General features: G+C 40.5%; 2 protein-coding genes across 2 annotated transcripts in view; both read right to left on the reverse strand.

Annotated features, from left to right (window-relative positions):
- rad54b.L (RAD54 homolog B L homeolog) overlaps nucleotides 1-19,979 on the reverse strand; it is a gene marked incomplete at its 5' end in the record, with an annotated part of 39,705 nt that extends 19,726 nt beyond the window's left edge. Inside the window, 3 exon segments of the mRNA NM_001091651.1 lie at nucleotides 13,895-14,039; nucleotides 16,462-16,597; nucleotides 19,833-19,979. Of these exon segments, the coding sequence (NP_001085120.1) occupies nucleotides 13,895-14,039; nucleotides 16,462-16,590 (274 nt within the window).
- LOC121394759 (fibrinogen silencer-binding protein-like) lies at nucleotides 1,326-13,105 on the reverse strand. The gene is made up of 3 exons (XM_041566554.1): nucleotides 12,354-13,105; nucleotides 7,979-8,938; nucleotides 1,326-4,918 (listed from the first exon to the last, which is right to left on the reverse strand). Exons 2-3 carry the CDS (start codon nucleotides 8,350-8,352, stop codon nucleotides 4,393-4,395), a joined length of 900 nt encoding a protein of 299 aa, XP_041422488.1. The 5' UTR covers nucleotides 8,353-8,938; nucleotides 12,354-13,105; the 3' UTR covers nucleotides 1,326-4,392.
- Nucleotides 19,980-21,107: the final 1,128 nt, after the last annotated feature.

The raw sequence follows: 21,107 nt of genomic DNA on the forward strand, positions 1-21,107 counted from the left end.
ATTACATGGTCAGCTGAAGACATATTGTTCCATTCATCCAAACTGACAGTTTTAATGATCACAGTAAGGGCTATGTCTCACATAGGGTTGCCACCTTTTCTGAAAAAAAATACTGGCCCTCCTATCTATTTATCTTTTTTCCCTATTAAGAACATTGGGGTCAACCATAATTTTTACCGGCCAGGCCGGTAAAATACTGGCCAGGTGGCAACCCTAGTCACACAAGGGATTTAGTCTGTCAGTGTCTGTATGCTGGGTGAGAAAATGATGATCAGTTTCCATTATGCCCCCAGATCACTATGCATTACCAGGCACAGCTCGGCAGGACTCGACCAAATACTCAGAATCACACGACTGTTGATGACAAGAACAAGGAAATTTCAAAATGTTGCCAAATCCCAAAGTAGTGGATTCCCAAAGTAGTTGCCAGTTTCCTAGTTTTTTACCTGGTGCACGCAGTCCTCGGTGCAGATAGGGTCAGGGGGAAGAGTGTGCACATGCGTGCACTTTTGCACTGGGGAAGGGGAATTGGAAGTGGGGGGCGCAGAGAAGAAACAATGCAGCCGGCCTAGGGGCGCCAGAAAGACAAATCCAGCCCTGGCGGCTGGTATTACAAATTTACCGGCAATGTCGTTGCCAGTAAATTTTTAATACCGTTACGATTAGCCCTTGGCTCGCTCCCAATCTACCTGACACTTAACTTTTTTTCTTTAAGGATCGTTCTATAACCAATCCTCAGGCCGCTGCGAGCAGAACCCCTGCTACATTATAACCACACCCCTTTATGTCACTGCCATGCCCCTTTTAGGTTACCACTCCCCCCCACTGGCCGGTAAGTATTCTTTTAAAAGGTGGCAACCGTATGCAATGGCCAACATGGCACAGGCTCGTTCAGATGCGAGTCTCAGGGTCAGACTGGGCCGGGGGAACACTGGGGAAAAAAAACCCGGTAAGCCCCACCAACCCAGATCTGATCCCCAACTGCAATATTGTTGTTCTCCAGATGGCAGCGGAGTAAGTAGAAGGTGATCACGTGTGAGGGGTGGGGGGGGGGGCTGGTGGTGGATGAACAAGTGGGAGGGTGGTGGGGGGTCCCTGGGGGACCTATAGGGTAGTAGCCCTTGTGAGACACACCCTCAGTAGACGCTGGTGATTCTAACCATAAGAAATCTATTAAAGCATTCTGTGCCAAAAGATACAGCTAGGAATTGTAACCAATAATTATCATAATTATTATATTATTATTAAAAGGCTGTTAAACTGTATAAACATTGCCTCAGCTGATTTAGAACAGATGCAAGGTCTATAAAAAATAAAAAAACAGATTTTGTTTTCAAATTAAATTCGGTTTACTCAAAAATCAAACATAGAGTGCACATTCATATTTCAAGTTCTCAAGTTTCCAACCCCTGCTTAAATGCAGAAAGTTATGTGCAGCGCAAAGTACTCCTTTGTCTTTACATATATTTGCCCAATTCTAGATTTTGGGAGAAAGGGCGAAATAAAAATAAAAAACAAAACCCAAAGGGGGGTGAACAAAACGTAAAGCAAAATTTAAATCAGAAGGCATTTTTCCTCTGAACTGAATTAAAGGAACGGTTCACCTTTAAAGTAATTTTTAATAAGACAGACAAGTTTTTTGTTCAGTTTTTAGTCCAAACTGGAGAGCTGCCCCCTTGCCTTTGCAACCAGTAAGTAGTATGAAAGGCAAGTGAAAAATTAATTGGAATGTGTCTGACTAGACAGAGATAGGACATAAACACTATTAAAAATGTAAAAATATAGGTTTGTGATTGACCCCAGGAACCAGCATTTTAAAAGTCATGCTAGTGGGAGACAAAATATAAAGACAAACCATTTATAACAACAAAAATAAAAATATATACTAAATGCAAAATGTCTCTGGAGTTCCACAATTTACATCACAGCAAAAGTTAATGTTAGAGGAAATTCAAAACACAAAGTTTAAAGGTGAAGTAAAATCGGACTTTAAGCTTCGTGTTTTGAACAAGGGAATGGATTCTAGTAAAATCTTCAAAAATAAGGTAGTTTATAATATATATTACTTTCTTATGGTCTTAAAGCTATAGGTCTCTCCCCTGCTTTACATAGCAGAGGGAACCATGGCTTTATCTATTAACGTACAAAAAAAACAGTATAACACAAACTGGTTTATATTAAGAGATTCATCTGAAATCCCTTAATTTAGCGGGATTACTTTAAATCTCCTTTAATTAGAGAATAATTTGCTTTCCTGCTGGATTTTTAGGGATAATCATACTTATCCAAAACTGGTCAGATACAGAGACCATAAGTGACACTCCATCATAAGGCGGAGAAGACAAACGAAATACAGGAACCGGGGACTTTAAAACGCATCCCTGATAGACACAAACTGTTTAACAAATTAACATAAAAATATATGCATTTTGCTTTATTTCCGTGTCACTAAGAGGTACCTGGGTAACGCTGATTAAGTGAACAGAAATAATGGGGCATGTGGATGGGCACAAGAAGTGGGTACTAAAATAGCAGCTACTGACTTAAATCTCCTTGCTATCCTATGCTAGGAACCAGCAGGTTTAGGGCTCCAAGTCTAGCATCTACAGTAAACTTACTTTCATAAATCAAATGTTATAATAAGCAACTGGCCCAAATAAATCTATTTTATTCCTTTTTAGATTTTTCCAGTTAGATTCTGAAAGAAGTCATGGATTAGTTTACCCCTTCATGTTGGAGTCTGGACACAGGTTACCCTTTAAAAACTGGGATAATTAACTTTTACAAATATTCTATAATCTGTATAGTGATAAACTAATTTGGAAGCGGTTATTTCATTATAAATATAGAGTTGATATCCCTAGGCTAATCCTTGCAGACCCTGGTAATTACTATACGGATGTATGCATTAATACAGGTGAGTTTTATGCTAGAACAGTAACCCATTGCTGCCAAACAGTACAGTGTGCTGATAATCTGAGTGCCGTTAATACACAATAAATTGCTCCGGTGTAGACTAGGAAAACCTGTAACCAGGCAGTGACAGAGACCTTGATAAAATGAACCAGCTGGAATGCTATCATGGTTCCTACTTTGTGCCAATGTCATGCAGCAAGGCATATGATTTGCCAGTTCATTTCATCAGGATCTTCACTAAAAAGCTAAACTTAAATAGAACATAAAAAAGTTTAGCATTCCGAAACACCCTTATTCTTTAACAATTAATTATTTAGCCCCGCCCATCCCACTGTTATCCAATATATGGCCTATGGGCTAAATGAATGATGGTGGTGGTGGTTTGGCCCATTATGGTCCACATATATGGGGATGTGGCCATACAAGCAGTTCTAGCTACATATAGACAGGTTAGGTTGGCGTATAATACATAAATAATCTTGTAGACGCTAAGGGGTATCTACAATTTACAATGCCCTGTTCCGGAGCTCATAGAATTGCTGCTACTCTCACGAATACAACATTGACCGAGTTAGTTGACGCTAGGGTTGCCACCTTTTCTGGAAAAAATACTTGCCTTCCTATATATTTATCTTTTTTCCCTAATAATAACATTGGGATCAACCATCATTTTTACGGTCAGACCGGTAAAATACTGGCCAGGTGGCAACCTTAGTCAACGCTGTACCCCTTCCTACCCTGTAATATTTGCATTATTCAGCTGTGCAGGGGGAGCACATGACAATCATGCCCTGTTTCTGCATGTGCCCCCTGACGATTTCAATCCAGCATTATGTGCACCATAGCCTGGGACACAAGTGCTTGTTAAGTGGGCCATGCTCTTATGCCCCTTAGTGCTAAAGCACTTGCGTTTAGTAAATGACCCCCTGAGTGTTCTGGCTGCTACAGTGATCTCAGGAAGATGTTCCTGAGTGATCCCAACTGATAGTGGCTGTGTCTGCCATAGGTAGTTCTCTTCTAATGAAGGTTATTTTGATCAGCACAGTACTCCCTGAGCCTCCATGAGGCTGATGCCACACAGAGCTGAAACTCGGCCTGCGGAAAAAAATGTGTTGGCCCCAGTGCAGGTACACATGGCGAATTTGTCAAAAAAATATGAGCGCTTGCATTTTTACTTAAATTAGTACCTGCACCCAAAATGATGGATCCGGGGCCAGGCAAGGTAAAGGGCGGATTCTTGGCCTGCGTTTTTCAGCACACCAAGTTTCAGCCCGGTGTGACATTAGCCTAAGCCTTTGCACTTAAACATAGGATAAAACTTAACATATTACATATATATCTAAATGCATTTGGCCTAATTTCCAGCAGTATTATAATTATCCATAGATGTAAACAATATGGGCAAAAAAAACATTTGTCTCTTTTGTAAACAAATAATTAAAACAATAATTTAAAAAAAAAAATGAAAAAAAAGTTTTATAGATTGCTGTATTCAGGTAGATCATGTCGCAGTTTCAACGCCTTTAATTTTTCCACCTTGATTTTTGCCCTTAATAACTCCTCTTCTAAGTGTTGCCTTCTCTTCAAGCCTTCCCTCTTCTCCTTCATATAAAGTCCATATTGTCTCTGATTGCCCAGAATGATTTCATGTTCTTTTCTCACCATTTGCAGGGTTTCAGGACTGCAAGCACAGGTTGATCTTAAACGTTCCCCGGTATGACTGAAGCATTCCTCTATCCTTGGGACTGGGGGAGATATGGATAACCTCATGTCCACAGAGGAAAGAGGAGATAATGATCCCTCTAGTGTATGCTGAAATTGCTGATCCTCAGGTTCTTCGATCTCAGGCTCAGCTGAAGGTAGTGGCTCTATGAGCAAAGCTGGAGGGGGTTTCACATCTTCATCCTCTGACTCTAGCTGGACTGTGACAGAAGCAAGTTGTTCTTGCAGGGGTAGCTGCTGTGAGCTTAATCCCATATCCCCCTCTGAAGCAACGGATTCACTAAAATATATAAAAACAATAGTTCAGTTTACTCATATGCAGCTGCACAGGCAACACATATAATTGAAATTATATATTAGTCAAACAGGATTTACCTACAAGATTCCAGCGGCAGGCTGGGGGATTTTATAAAAACCCACGGATGTCTGAATAGAAAACAAAACCTTGGATGCTGCCATACTGCTTGCCTTAGCTGAGTCACTGTCCATAGAAATCACATAAAAGCATTTTTTTGTACTACTAGATGGCGTTGTTTGCTTGATTTTTGAGTAATAATGCACAAAAAAAGGTATTGTCTTTTTAGGAGGATATCAATTAAAAATATACCCTGCCATTTCAATTAAATGCCTTGCACACAAAACAGAGTGCATTTATAAAAGCTGGATCTCTTGTGGAAGCAGAGCAACAGGGCATTATACCTGTACAATGGACTGCTATTAAAACTAAAGTCACGCAACAAAATCCTTTTACTGTAACACAGATGAATTAAAGATACAGGTATATCTGTTATATATATCTGTATATGTTCTGTTATCCAGAATGCTCGGGACCTGGGGGTTTCCGAAATAATGTATCTTTCCGTAATTTGGTTCTTCGTACCTTAAAGGAAAATTCAACTCTTAACTAAAAAAAACCCTACCACCCTACCCTACGTAGACCCCCCTCTCTCCCTAGCCAAGCTCCCCCCCCCTGGGGAATTGCCCCTACCTTTTTACTTTTTACCTTGGTGCAGATTTAGGGATCGCAGTTCACGGAAGCCATCTTCCGGGTCTTCTTCCATTGCTTCGGCAATTTCCGTCCATTTCGGCTCATGTCAAGTTGTCGCAAAGCGGGAAATTGCTCCAACTGGGCATGAGCCTATTTGCGGGTCTCAGATTACAAAAGGCCCGGAAGATGGCTGCTGTAAACTGCGATCCCTGAATCTGCACAAAGGGTAAGTAAAAAGGTAGGGGTATTTCCGAGGGGGCATCTAGGCTGGGGGGGGGGAGGGAGGGGAGTCTACGTAGGGTAGGGTTTGTTTTAGTTAAGGGTTGAATTCTCTTAAGTCTACTAGAAAATCATGTAAACATTAAATAAACCCAATAGACTGGTTTAGCTTCCAATAAGGATTCATTATATCTTACTTTGGATCAAGTACAAGATACTGTTTTATTATTACAGAGAAAAAGAAAATCATTATTTAAAATTTTGATTATTTGGATAAAATGGAGTCTATGGGAGATGGCCTTTCCATAATTCAGAGCTTTCTGGTTAACAGGTTTCCGGATAACGGATCCCACACCTGTACTGGGTTTGAGTAGGCCATAACAATTCTCCATTAACCTGTAATACTAACCAAGAAGCTGCAGTCTGTGCCCTCCAGTTTCTGAACCAGGCTAATGGTATCAATCGAGAGCTTTCAGGGGATGCTGGGAGTTGTAGTTTAGCAGCAACTGGAGAGCAATAGGTTGGTTGGAGCTTTACTCGTGTTGCCTTACTTTTGTTTCCTGAATATAATATACTACTATTTGCTCAACATATTACAGATATAATGCTTTGTGGAATGAAGGACCTTGGAAAACACTAGGGAGTTTCCTTGTTGCAAACATGCCCTAAGCATCTGCCCACATAAACAGAGGTTTGGCTGGCAGGCTTACATCCTAGGACTGGAATTTCAGGTTTGGGTTGGTATGCAGAAAGGGAGCCTACACTGCAGGGCGGCAGGATAGCTGCTGCATAGAATTCCTTTTTTTGTCATTATGCAGAGTTGTGTTTTTCTGCAGGATATAGCTGAATTGTGTGTACATTAGAATAACGAGTGGGGGGAAGGAAACAATGTCTCCCCACCTGTGGAAAGCTGATGGGTCCCTATGCAACCTTTGCCTTTGGGTACAAAGGTAGGAGCTGTAGCAGGGAAAATAAAATCAATTTGCACTGACACAAACCTTACTCATTTTTGCTATAACATAATGTCAATTTTAAACTGGCAGCTAAAACTGATCCGTTGTGGGAAAAAAACCCTAAGTGGTAAACAAAAAATCAAATATTTTCTTTAACCTCTTAAAGGGTCAGTATAGAAAAATCTGTTTGCATACAATTATTCAGTGATGGTTAGATGCAAATCAAGGCTGTCTACATATCTATAGGATTACAACCTCTCATATAAATTAGCACTGTTACTGTTCTAGGCAACCAATACAGTTACTAAGTGAAAATAATATATATTCCCTTTATGCTGTTCCTGGCCCTTTAATATAAAAACCAGAAAAGTAACTTGTTTTAAAAAATTAAAACTTATGGACTTGCTAAACATTTTCATGGGGCAGAAAAACGAATTAAACTCCATAGTACTGACAAGCAAGCATGCAGGTTTGCCGTTAAAGTATACAGCGGGGGTTAAAGAAAAAAATAGTCTTAGCCTATAAATGAAAATTATGTGGACCTTGTTTAACTATTTAAATAAGGACCACCAACATTGAAAGAATACGTTCTCTTTGCAACATGGTAGTGGTTCCATGGAGCAGCTTTCCAGTATTGGTGGTAGAAATTGGAAGACATATGTGCCCTGCCCCCATTTGTATGAAATGATGTGTGTGCATGAGGATTACCTGCATTTTCAGATATGTAACGAAGGGCAGTAAGACAATGGCACTAGAACAACTACGTGGGAGGACAGTCTCTGCTGTAGCACCTTTTATCGAATAAGTGGTCCCTTCCCCTCGGCCTAAGGAAGCGGTGCATATAACCCAAATCTCACATACATTGATTGGCAGGCCTTTTATCCAACAACACTAAGGGGCAAGATGAATTAGGATGTTATTTGCTAATCCTCTAATCCATGGTTTCAAGCAGCCGGTAATACAGTGAAGGCTTTAGTACGGCACATGCTGCAGTAATAGGTGTATTTACCACTATTGCAGGGGTCAGTCTAACAACAGGGAACTTACATTATAAGTTCTACACACAGTACTCCTCCTGTATCAGGACTGGTATATTGCAATTGAATTATTTGCAAGCCATATAGCTAACCACACACACACAAGATAAATATACGAGTTGTGCTATACAGAGGTATCTTACCTTTGCACTAAGCTGATGTCTCGTCCAAAGCACAAGCCGCTAAATTGTGGGATGATCTCGACAAGTTTCTTTGTGGCCTCTGACACAGTCGTTTGGTAGTCGGCCTGCGAAGTCTTGCACTGCATCAGCTCCTGCTTGCCGTACTCCTTGAGCCTCTTGTACAGCGTGCGTAAACCGTGCGCCGTGCGGGGTGGCCGCCCAGTCCCCATGGCGTTGTACTTTTCGGTGATGATCTCCCAACAGTTGTTTTTTTCGATAATGACCGAGTGTTTGTTGGTGTGCTCCTCCAGCACCCCTATGTATGGCTTCACCAGATTCAGCAAATCGAGCTTTTCAAATACTGTAAAATTAGACGAGCGAGCTTTCCCCGTCATTTTTCAGTTCTCCTTTTATTAGCAGCCAGTTCCTGGAGCCACCATTCAGCCTTGAGTTCTGCACAGCTCTTTTCCCCCTCAGACACACACACATAAAAAAAAAATCAGGCTTAACTAGGTTAGTCTCGCTTAGGCCTACGCCTACATGGGAGGGTTTATTAAAATTCCTTCAGCTTAATCTGACACAGGTTCAGGAAATCTGCTTAAGACAGGCCTGACCTACATAAGACTTTGTGAAGAATGCTGAGAGACGCCACGATGATAAATCACACACACACAAAATTCTAATGCTGTGCAATAGGAGAGAGAATGTATAAAATGCAGATTAAGGGATAAGCGTGCTTTACACACAAGAGCAAGACTTTAAGATAAACATGTGACGTGTGTATGAGAGCCCCTGCTGGGGCCCCAATCAGCCTCTGTTCAGGCTTGTGGTATTTGCATAATGCTAGTCCTGCTGTCAATCAGGATCTGTGCTTCCCCTAGCTGGTTAGGTTACACCCAAGGCTCAAACTCCACAGCAAAGCTCAGCCTCGCCTGCATTGTACCTTCTGCTCAGCCGTGGGGGGAGGGGAACCTGTCTCTGCTGCAAAAGCAAAGGGAAAACAGGAAAAAAGGAAAAACAAGGATAAGTCATTGCAAATGGTTTGGATTTGTAAGCATTCGGCTCAGACACAAGAGATGCTGCTTTAACCCCTAATTGCCAGGGCATTCCCTGATTAAAGGCAGCCGAGTAGGATCCCAGCCATATAGTCAGGTGTATCTGGTTCCCTGATGTATTCAGGGCTTCTGAATTTTATTATCATGCTTGTTAAACAGAAATCATTCACCCAAAGCCCTGCAGGCTTTCTAGCTCAGCTGGGGCAAAATAAAAAACCTAAAAATTGCTCCTCCAAAGACAATTACTACTTTGTTTAACGGCTCGTACTGAAGAGTGATTTTTACCTGTGATCCACTGTGGTCAGGTGGTGGCACACACTCCGATTCGGGGAGATTAGTCGGCCAGCTGCTCCGGGTGACTAATCTCCTCTAAAAGCCTTTCTGCCGTCTACAATGTAAATCGCCAGCGGGATGGGGCGACTTTGGAAAGCCGAAGTGATAGGAGTGCCATCCTCCGGGCAATTTACATTCTAGCCGACGGGATGGCATTTTGGGCAGATTAGTCGCCTGAAGAAGAGGAGATTTGTCGCTGGGCGACTATTCTCCCCAAATCGGAGCGTGTGCCACCACCCTAAGGCGTTCCACAGCAGCAGAGCACTGGATGAAACGTAATCTATTCTTTCTAAGGGGCCTGTACTCACACAGACGCATCATCATGTCGCATTCCACCTGCATCAGCATTAACAATCAAAGCTGCTCTAATACTCCTACCATCTAGATAGAGTGAAGATTATAGGCCCCATATCAAAATTTCTACCATTGCTTTTGTCCCTTTCTCGTTTACCTCTTTATCCATCTTGTATCTTGTCTTTCATCCCTTTCTCTTTTAGTTTGCCATTTTTGTTAATTGTATATTTCAAAACTTTTTTGAATGGGAGTAGCCTAGAAGGGGGGCTTGTGTAAAGTGTAGCCTAGGTGCGCTCACAAGCAATTAATCCACCACTGCATACACCCAGAAGAAGGAAATTAAGTACTTAATGAGGAACTAATCAACTCATCCAATAATTGTTTCCTCTACCTGACCCGCAGGCGAAAACTGGTCATAGACGCAAAGATCCAATCGTTCGAATCCTCGAACGATCGGACTTCCCCATCTCCAGACCTGCAACTAACCTTTCAGATCAAATGAAGTAGTAAAAGAACAGATCAGATGATGTTCTGCCCCTGACAGCAATCGTACTAAAGTTTTGTCCGACAAAAGCTAGTGAAAATCGTCCGATCGGCAATACATGCAGAGACATTATCGGCAGCCGGCAGAAATCAACCTGTCCAATCGACCAATTGACCGATCTCCGTGGGATGAAAAATCTCGGGACTCTCCGCACGGTTTCGAAAATCAACAAATTGAGACTTCTTTGCGTCTATGGGCAGCTTAAAACAGCACACACTCTGGTTTGTGAAAACAATAGTATCTGGTCAAGAAAACCCCTCCTAGTGAGTGTTATGCTGCCTGGTGCAGGAGGCCATGTTGGGGTACACTCATGTACATAATGAGCAAATGCTCCAGCTTGCCCACTATGCGCATGCATGTAATATAGGATCTATCAGTCTGCAAATCCGCTGGAGAAAATGATTTTTGTAGTATAGGTGCCCTTTAAAGGAAAACTAATCCCACTCCTTCCATTTTTAACCAATAGTACAAATCCCCAATCGCATTGCTGGCCAAAAATAAATGTCCAGGGCCCCCTGTACTGGCTCTGCAAAATTATGCATTGTGCTTAATTGTCTATCTGATGGCAGCAACTGTGGACCATAGTACACACAATGGAAGCCAGGACCAGATGGGCTTTCACTGCCAATGGCTGCCAGGTAGACAGACACTGGAACAAACATTGTGACCTCCAAACCCTCTGCAGATAGAGCTCCTGGTCTTTTACACGTGGCTAGCAATGCAGTTGGCCTTATAAATGGGGGGCTATTGATTACTGTACAGTGGAGTTAGTTTGCCTTTAAAATGGCAGTTTCAATATGAGATTAACCCATGACACATACGTTTAGAAAAAAAATTGTTCATTAGAAGCCTTTACTTGTATGAAACATGTTTTAAACATAAGCTGTTTTATTTTGATATATTTTTATAGAGACCTGCAATGTTTAGAGCAGGGGTCCCCAACCTTTTTTACCTGAGCCACATTCAAATTTAAAAGAAGTTGCAAAAAGTTCCTGGGGGTGCCAAATATGGGCTGTGATTGGCTATTGGTAGCCCCTATGTGGGCTGGTAGCCTACAGGAGACTCTGTTTGGCAGTAGACATGGTTTCTTTAATGCAACTAAAACTTGCCTTCAAGCCAGGAAATCAAAAATAAGCACCTGCTTTAAAACCCCTGGGAGCAAAATCCAATAGGTTGTTGAGCAATATGTTTCTTGCAAGCCACTGGATGGGGATCACTGGTTTAAAGGAATATATTTCTCGTAAAGGAATAAAGAAAATGCCCAAGAGCAACAGAACAAAATTGCTTTCATATAAAGGCAGAGATAGTCTTTCAAGGACAGATACGTTTTATTTCTGATAGAAAGACATAACTGCCCACCTATTCTAGCATCACATGACACTTGAAGGTTAATTGCCTATAGATAGTACTTTAACAGCCCGTGCTTTTTGAGAGTATTGCATAGTTTTAAAGGTCAATAAGCATCTAAAGATGAAATGCCAAACATCTATACTGGTCTAATTGGATGGCTCGTCAACTTAAAAAGGCTTGTCTATTATATTGTTAATTAATTCAGGCGCAGTCAGACTCTAAACTGTTACAATTTTGCAACATTTAGCTGATACATTTCTCAGCATCTCTGGAGTATTAGCAACTATTGTATCAATTTGAACAGCTGCCTGTAATGAAACCCAGAGATTCTGCTCAGCAGGGACAAAGATAAGAAATGTATCAACTAAATGTATCAATTTAGAACAGTTTACAGGATTGGCGACCCCCCCCCTCCGAGAGCTGCTTCAGAAGGAGAGAAATGAGACTTCAATATTAGAAAACTGTCACACATAGAAAATAGAAAGTCATTGGAAAAAGTCGTTATTTCTGGTGATCTATCTGAAACCAACTAGTTGTTTGAAGATGAACAGCCCCTTTAATGAATGTCGTCACTACACACAAATGTTTGGGGGGGGGGGGAGAATTACAAGAGGTCTGAAGCAGCGAATAATAATGGTTACACACTTTTCTGTGATTTCGCGTCTCTGTGCCTTTCTCCTACCCTGCTACATCAGTGCATGTAGGGTTTATACTAGCGAAAAGCAAAAGGAGGAACTGGCACACAGGAGCATATGCAAACGGGGTTAACCCCTTACTTGTTTATTAACATTACAGTGATGCACAACGTTGTGGAATTTACCTTCGATTCTTCTTCCTTGTCCTCTGCGAGAACAGCTTCTTCATTTTCCTTCGCCTCTTTTCGTTGCTCCATTCTTTTAGTAGCTTCGGGGATACAGCTTCGGCTCCTTTTGTGGCTTCAGGACTTTAACTTCCGGTCTTTTTGTGGCTTCGGCTCCATTCGCGGTTTCGGGTCCTTGGCGCTTCTGGTTTTCGGTGGTTCGGCGATTCACTTGGGCACTGTCATTTTCAAAAAGTGCAGCACAGCTGGGCCGCCCGGGCTTGTATGTATACAACTGTACCCCCTGTGCCCCCCTGATGGCAGCCCTGCTTGGATGCATCCACACTTAAGCAGCCTTGTCCCTGAGATATTTTGCTACTTATTTAACAAAAAAGCCTAAATTATATTATATTTTATCCAGGATAAGAGGGAGTTTATCAGACAGATTTTTCAAGCAATGTGCTTGTTTAATGCTGTGGATAAACAGCATTACATAAAAAGGGGACAATGGAATTGCGACTGGTCTGGCAAAATTAACTACAACATACAAAAGAGCCCTGATCCTCTGTTTCATTAGTAATTTGATGTGTGCAAATGCATTTACCTTCATTTACAAAGTTATGAGCATTGTCAAATTTTCAAGCCCCCCCCCATACCACCTAAATTAACCTTGATATCATGCATTTAGAAAGTTTGCCTGCTCACAAGCAAAATCACACTTTTGCCACTCTTTGCCCCCTGACAATTATTATACTTACTATTACCACTTACAATTATTATACTTACTACTTACCACTATTTATATAGTGCTGATATTAACATTAGGGCAAGTTAGCCATATAAATATATATATATATATATATATATTGCAAAAGAAAAAGCTAGCACTCACAGGTCTTATGAAAGGTTTCCAAGTGTTTTATTCAATCAAAAAAACTACTAACATTTCGGCTAGCACTCTAGCCTTTCTCAAAGTGCACACACAAACAATTACCAACCATTTAAACCCCCAGTGGCGGAAAAAGGGAGTGGTGATGTCATAGTGACGTATTGTGGGGTGAGTAAACAATATACTAAATAAATAAAAAAATCTTAAAGGAAAAAAACGTCAAATACATCAATATATACAGTACGAACGTAACCTTGTAATCAGCAGTACCTAATAAGTACAATGTAACAAGTCCTTGGTTTTGTTGCTAATTATGTACAAGTTTGTTACTGTAGCAGTTCATCAAGATATCATGCATTTAGAAAGTTTGCCTGCTCACAAGCAAAATCACACTTTTGCCACTCTTTGGCCCCTGACAATTATTATACTTACTATTACCACTTACCACTATTTATATAATGCTGATATTAATATTAGGGCAAGTTAGCCATATATATATATATATATATATATATATATATATATATATATATATATATATATATATATATATATATATATATATATATATATATATATATATATATAGCATATGTACTGTCATCCACGCGGCGCAGGAAAATCTTATCTATTTAGTGTAGATTTTAAAGCAACAATCAAGATATGTTCTTACCAGCCACAGATCTACACACTGGAACACTTGTCGTAGTGGCTGTTTTACCACTGCACACTGGCACCACACTTGCTTCTGTCCTGTGAAGCACTGTGTTCAGACCACATATTCTTCCAAAGGCTCTTGAAGACAATTCTGTTTTATCCTAAAAAAAAGAAAAACTGAATATTTAAACACTTGCTAATATTTTGGTTAATCCATCAGAAATTATACTGGACAAAAAAGGGGTAATTCAATTTCAAATTCATATTCATTATTATATAGGTATAAGTATTTTTTCTGCAACATCTATCAGTTAAAGGAGACATTTAGGATAAATGAAAAAACCCTAATTTTGTAGGCAATAAGTAATATATGGTGTTTCTTTTACATGGTGCAAAAAATTAATATTATCTTTAAAAATAGCCCTTTTATTAGAGCTCCCTATAGATGCTCAATGGTCCCTGTCTGTGTTTCAAATGAGGGGTGGGCATGTCCTAACGGTCCCTGCCAGAAGCACAGTAGGAGGGGGACAGCCAATCACAGCCCTGCAGTCACACAAGCAAAGACAGGCTTCAGTTCCCCATCAGGTCCTGCTAGCTTCTGATTGGTTCCTGTCCTACAGTGCAGTGAGCTGAGTAACACCGGCTCCCCTGCACAGCCTGGGAATTCAGGGAGCAGGAAATGGAAGAGAAGGGAGGGATTATTAGGGTTTTTGCAAAAATATTCAATAAATCAGTCTGAAACACTCTTCTATATCTATCTATCTATCTATCTATCTATCTATATATATATATATATATATATATATATATATGGGGCAGATATATCAAGGGTCGAAGTGAATACGAGGGAATTTTCTAAGTAAAAAATTCAAAATTCGAAGTCATTTTTTTGGATACTTCAACCATCGATTGGGATACTACGACTTTGTCTCTAAGTAAAATAGTTTGAATATTGGACCATTCGATAATCAAAGTACTGTCTCTTTAAAAAAACTTTGACTTCAATACTTCGCCAAATTAAACCTGCCAAAGTGCTATGTTAGCCTATGGGGACATTCTAGAGCTATGGGGACATTCTTAAGTTTTTTGAAGTCGAAGAAAAATCGTACGATTGATGGATGAAATACTTCGAATGATTCGATTTGAAGGATTTCATCGTTCGATCGAACGATTTTACTTCGACTGCAAATGGCCAAATTCGATGTAAAAAAACTTTGACTTCGATATTCGAAGTATTGCAATTCGATGGTCGAATTTCGAAGCTTTTTCTACTTCGAAATTCGACCCTTGATAAATCTGCCCCAAAATGTCTCCTTTAAGATATTTCTTCCTTCAACTGCATAATGTTCCCCTGCAACAATAGTCTACAACACTATGATTAGCGAGAATGGACTACACAAACAGTGTACAAAAAGCATTGCACAACAGCTTTTGTTATAAGCAAGATGAGCGTGCCCAGGCTTTATGAAGTAAAAATAATAACATTTAGAATTTTTAGAGTAGAGGTATATAAACAAAGTCCATAGGATAAAAAAAAAACTTGGCGAACCCCATTGGGGATAGGGAAATAAAGAACTGCCAATCAAGCCATCAGATTGTACTGTTATCTGTTACACCCTTAATGCACCCTGGCTTTTCAATATGCTAATAATTTATATATAATACACAAAAGCCATGAATATCCTGTAAATTATATCCTTATAAACGGTGAGTAGTGATGTCATCAGTTATAAACGGTGAGTAGTGATGTAATTTCTGTCACATGACTCACTAAAATTTGTGTATTATAATAAATAAAGTACCCCCAGTTGTAAAATATGAGGATATTAGAAGTTACCTCGGAGTTCCATGACCTGTATAAAAACACTCGGCCTTCGGACTCGTGTTTTTATATGGTCATGAAACTCCTCGGTAACTTCTAATATCCTTATATTTTACAAGAGGCGGTACTTTATTCACTATATAATACACAAGAGCCAAGAATATCCTGTAAATGATATCCTTATAAACGGTGCTTAGTGATGTCATTGGATATAATCAGAGCTTAATGATGTCATTTCTGTCACGACTCAAACTTGTGTATTTAAACTTGTGCAAAATATGAGGATATTCAAAGTTACCTCTTAGTTCCATGACCTGTATAAAAATACTCGGCCTCGTGCTTTTATATGGTTCTGGAACTCCTCGGTAATTTATAATATCCTTATAATACACAAAAGCTATGAATATCTTGTAAATTATATCCTTATAAACGGTGAGTACTGATGTCATCAGTTATAAACGGTGAGTTCTGATGTCATCAGTTATAAACGGTGAGTTCTGATGTCATTTCTGTCACATGACTCACTGAAATTTGTGTATTATAATAAATAAAGTACCCCCAGTTGCAAAATATAAGGATATTAGAAGTTACCTCGGAGTTCCTTCGGCCTCGTGTTTTTATATGGTCATGAAACTCCTCGGTAACTTATAATATCCTTATATTTTACAATAGGGGGTACTTTATTCACTATATATTTTACAAAAAGGGGTACTTTATTGACATATTTATAGGTAATAAATAAATAACATGTAAGTTCTTACCTTCAAATCAGTTATTGAATGTTTCATTTCTGTATCTGGGCACGTTTTATTAACATTTCCAGGAGGTATAAAGCGAGGTTTCTTTGCTGGATTCCCACAGAGTTGACTTGGGGCTGCCGATCTTCGCATTTTGTTGCTACAATAAAAGGAGGGGAAAAAAGACAATATGTATATATGATCAGTGTACTCCACTACACTTCAGCAGAAAACCAAACACTCATACAAGGGCAAATGCATGGCTCTTAATGGAGAACTGTTAGAAATGCTACACATTATATTTTGGGTACTAGTTTCTGTACTAGTCCCAAGCAACCACAGTCTCTGTGAATATATTTGCCTCTGAAGATGCTCCTGGTACGTCCCCATCTTCTTTTCTGCTGAATCACAACACATGCTCTGTGCTGCTGTCAGTTATAAGGAGGAATAGTAATCAATTTAGATTTTCATGACATAGGAGCTCAAGAACCAGCACAATTGGCATTAGAATTTAACAATCAGCCCTGTAACAGCAGTGTCTATGACAGATGAACCTCATTTTCTACTTAATGATTTGCGACCCTTAACCTCAGCTATTATGTATTATTGTGATAAATTGGTGATACTTTTAAAAAATCCAGCTAAAAGGACATTCAATTTACATAAATCAGTTTGCAATTATGCGGCCCAGCAACTTAATATAAAAGTGTGCAAGTGATCTGGTTGACTTTGTAAAATATAACCTAGGGTACAGTATCTGAATAGATTTTTTTTTTACAATTTATACGAGTTATTTTTTTATATCTGTGTTACTATTGTAAATATGATTCCAGAGCTAGGTGCAAGAGCAGGAATGCCAAGGACAGCAAATGCAAGGCCTTAAGAGCATCATGTAGTAAGCTCTTGTGACTAGCTCATTTAGTTACCTTTCTGTGTTCTGCACTCTAGCAATAAACACCTGGCACAAGGTGCAGATTGTCTATGCTTGAACTAAAACAAATTGTATTCATGGGTCCTCTGTATAGGACCCTCTTATCTCCCCAATAACAGCAAACAACTCCACCCCCAGGACAACTCTGTTTCCTGTATCAATCGTGTAAATGTAGATATGTACCGCAGGGTTGGCAGCCACCATGACAGGCCACTTGACTTCTGTCCCTCTTCTCTCTAATGGTGATCAAATGAATATGCTCCAGGATGCCCAAGAGCAGAAGATTTCCTTAGAGAGTTTCTATGATGCAGATTTGGGAGAGGGGCCAGTACAGACGACCCCTAATTAACAATTGATTTTAGTTCTACGTTAACACCTGCCATAGGCAAGCAGAAAGTACAGGGTTTCCCGGCAGTCCAGTTTATTTAGGACATGCAAGTTATTGGTGTTCCAGTGGTGAAAACTGCCTATCCAGTAGTGAAATACTAGAAATGACTGGGCCCCACAGCAAATTATTTTTCAGGACCCCAAAATGTCTAGCGTTTGACCTGTTTAACCAAAATTTATTGAAACTGTATATGAATTAGGGCCTCATGCGGCCCCTATACCTCCTGGAACTGCCTGCAGCCACAGAGTCTGCTTTCTCTGTAGTTAAAGGGATACTGTCATGGGGGAAAAAAATGTTTTAGTGCTGCTCCAGCAGAACTCTGCACTGAAATCCGTTTCTCAAAAGAGCAAACAGATTTTTTTTATATTTCATTTTGAAATCTGACATGGGGCTAGACATATCGTCACTTCCCCAGCTGCCCCCAGCCATGTGACTTGATGAAATTCAGTCACTCTTTACTGCTGTACTGCAAGTTGTACAGCAGTTAATCTAAGAACAGCACTCAATATAAAAAGCCAGGTCCCACTGCGACACATTCAGTTACATTGAGTAGGAGAAACAACAGCCTGCCAGAAAGCAGTTCCATCCTAAAGTGCTGGCTCTTTCTGAAAGCACATGACCAGGCAAAATGACCAGAGATGCACCTACACACCAATATTACAACAGTACAGCATGTGGGTGCTTTAAGACTTTTTCTCTTTACAGCTAGGTATCATTTACTATACAGGGGTCTCAGTGCAAAAACAGGCACAAACTGCTAGATATTTTGCACGATGTTCTTTGCTTAGTGCCCAAAGGTGTAGGTCTTTGTGCTCTGTTCCAAATACTCTTGCATTCAAGAGGGGCAGACTGGGGATGGCACGTAGGAGTCCCCTTAAAAGCCCTTTAGCTAGCACATCATTCAACATTCAAGTAGGGTTGCCACCTGACCAGCATTTTACTGGCCTGGCCGGTAAAAATGATGGTTGATCCCAATGTTATTAATAGGGAAAAAAGATAAATATATAGGAAGGCAACCCTAGGCACAAGGAGTCCTGGGCCTGGGCTCTGTTGCACCCACAGCCCTGTGTTCTGCAAGCACAATAATGAATATATATTAGAAAGACTTAGAATTCGATTTTCTTTCAATATGCAAAAAATCATTTTGGGGTTGACATCCTTGGTTGTAAATTGCAAACGTGCAGAAAATATGTCTTTATCTTTGGTTGTGGGTTAGAGATTGGGGCATGTTTATTATTGGAGATAAATATCTGGAGATGTTGCCCATGGCTACCAATCAGCAATTAGATTAAGGGCTCTTACACATGAGCGTTTTTACCTGCGCTCCCCTGCGTTCCGTTTTTCGGCATTCAGCCGCAGGGGAGCGCAGGAATAGACGCATTTCATTATTTCAAATGGGGCTGTACTCACACAGGCGCGTGTAGGCGACGAACGCAGGAAAAATGCAGCATGTTGCGTCTCAACTTGCGTTCGGCGCCTACATGCGCCTGTGTGAGTACAGGCAAAGCTGCCGACTTGTTCTGTCGGCAGATTTTATCAGCCTGTGTATGGCCACCTTTAGATAAGAGAAGCAAAGATCTGATTGGTTGCTATTTCCAAGATATTTATCTCCAATGTAATGACAGAGAAGAGTCTCCATTCAATGCAGTTGGAGACTTTTTTTTTTTTTTTTTTGCATTGTCCTCTACACTGCTGGTTCTGAGCTTTGCCTGAATGTAACCTCTGCTGTTTGTCAGAAGTGTCAGAAGCAGGAGTGAGCACAGAAATTAATAAATTATGATGTAAATTGCATTTAGAAATTAGTTGAAAGCCACTAAATGCGTGTAAGTTGTGCACAGGGGAAAGTTGCTCAAAGTGACGTTTCCTTTCATCATGTAGCTCTTAAGCTGTTGCTGAACTAAGACCTACAACTTGCGGGCAGGATTTGAGAGGTGCAACTGCAATTGAGCCGTAGAGGGCGGAAGGCTGGAGATCCCTGTTGCACACATTGAAAATAAGTAACAAATGATAATCGTTCCGCCCAAAAGGTATATGAGGAGCAACCCAGCAGCATCGCAGCCGTAGCGATATACTTACAGATTTAATCCTTCAACTGCTGCAATAAATAGCATGAAATCGACAGCCAAGTGCCACTCAAAGCTCCCGCTCTCCCAGCATGCCTCGCGTGGCGCCTTCTAGGCTTCGTCGCCGTGGTAACGCGTTCCCCTTCCGCTGTCAATAAAGTTCTGCCAAAGATGGAAACGTGGAAAAAAAATGTTCTCACAAAACCTGTTACAAATAAAGTTTGGTGCGTCATAAAAGAGAACAGATGTTCATGTAGTTGCTTGTTGTGGAAACAACTATTAAAAAGTGCCCATTGGGGTAAACTTAGATATAAAGCAACTGCGCCTCCCAAAACTTGTTGTCGGTCTGGAAGTCCCTGATTACCACAGGTTGACAACAGTGAAGGGTTAAAGTTAACCTTTCAGTTAACTTTTACTATGTTATAGAATGGCCAACTTTTCAATTGGTCATCATTATTATTATTTTTTATTTATTAATTATTTGCCTCCTTATGACTCTTTCAAGCTTTCAAATGGAGGTAGGGTTGCCACCTGGCCGGTATTTTAGTGGCCTCGCCGGTAAAAATGATGGTTGATTCCAATGTTATTGATAGGGAAAAGATAAATATATAGGAAGGCCAATGTTTTTTTCAAGAAAAGGTGGCAACCCTAAGTGGAGGTCACTGACCCCATCTAAAAAACAAATGCTAAATAACTCTGAAACCTCATATAATAAAAAATGAAAACCTGTTGCAAATGGTCTCAGAATATTACTCTCTACCTGTTGTGCAGTTAAAGCAACAGTTCTGTATGAATAATTGGCCACTAAGACAACTTGCATATTTCTGCCTATAACCCCTTATGAGAGGATTAAAGGACAAAAAAAGTCTTTCAGCCCAACATTCAAGTGTGTTTCAGAGGAGCCCTTCCTGTCCCTGATCGCTAGGTTAATTTGTTAAAATTTCATTATTACTTTTTGGGGGACGGAGCTAACCAGCCCACAAGATGGATGCTAAGTAACTGCGCTCCCAGGGCCATTCCTGACATGAGGCAAGGTGAGCACCTTGCCTCAGGCGGCATTGAACGGCCAGTTACAAGGGGCGGCAAAAAGCCGCCTTCTGGAACTTTATGTGCCGAATTTCCATTTTTTAAACCGAAAATTCAGCTCTGCTAGTGCAGAAAGCGCAGTACGTGCTCGCTGCGCTAGTGATGCAGCCCCCTTTGACCCGCTCCGACACTAAACTTTTAAGCGCGGAATGGGAGAGGGGGCAGCATCAGGGTTGCTGCCTCAGGCGGCAGCAGCCCGCTG

This window comes from Xenopus laevis, chromosome 6L (genome assembly GCF_017654675.1).
Source record: "Xenopus laevis strain J_2021 chromosome 6L, Xenopus_laevis_v10.1, whole genome shotgun sequence".
Taxonomy (NCBI): domain Eukaryota; kingdom Metazoa; phylum Chordata; class Amphibia; order Anura; family Pipidae; genus Xenopus; species Xenopus laevis.

What these genes read in the sequence shown, in the direction of transcription:
- LOC121394759 (XM_041566554.1), bottom strand. Translation starts at nt 8,352, where the DNA reads ATGACGGGGAAAGCTCGCTCGTCTAATTTTACAGTATTTGAAAAGCTC. An exon ending in GACATCAGCTTAGTGCAAAG is followed by an intron (nt 4,919 to 7,978) that starts GTAAGATACCTC and finishes TATATATTTTAG; the next exon opens with TGAATCCGTTGCTTCAGAGG.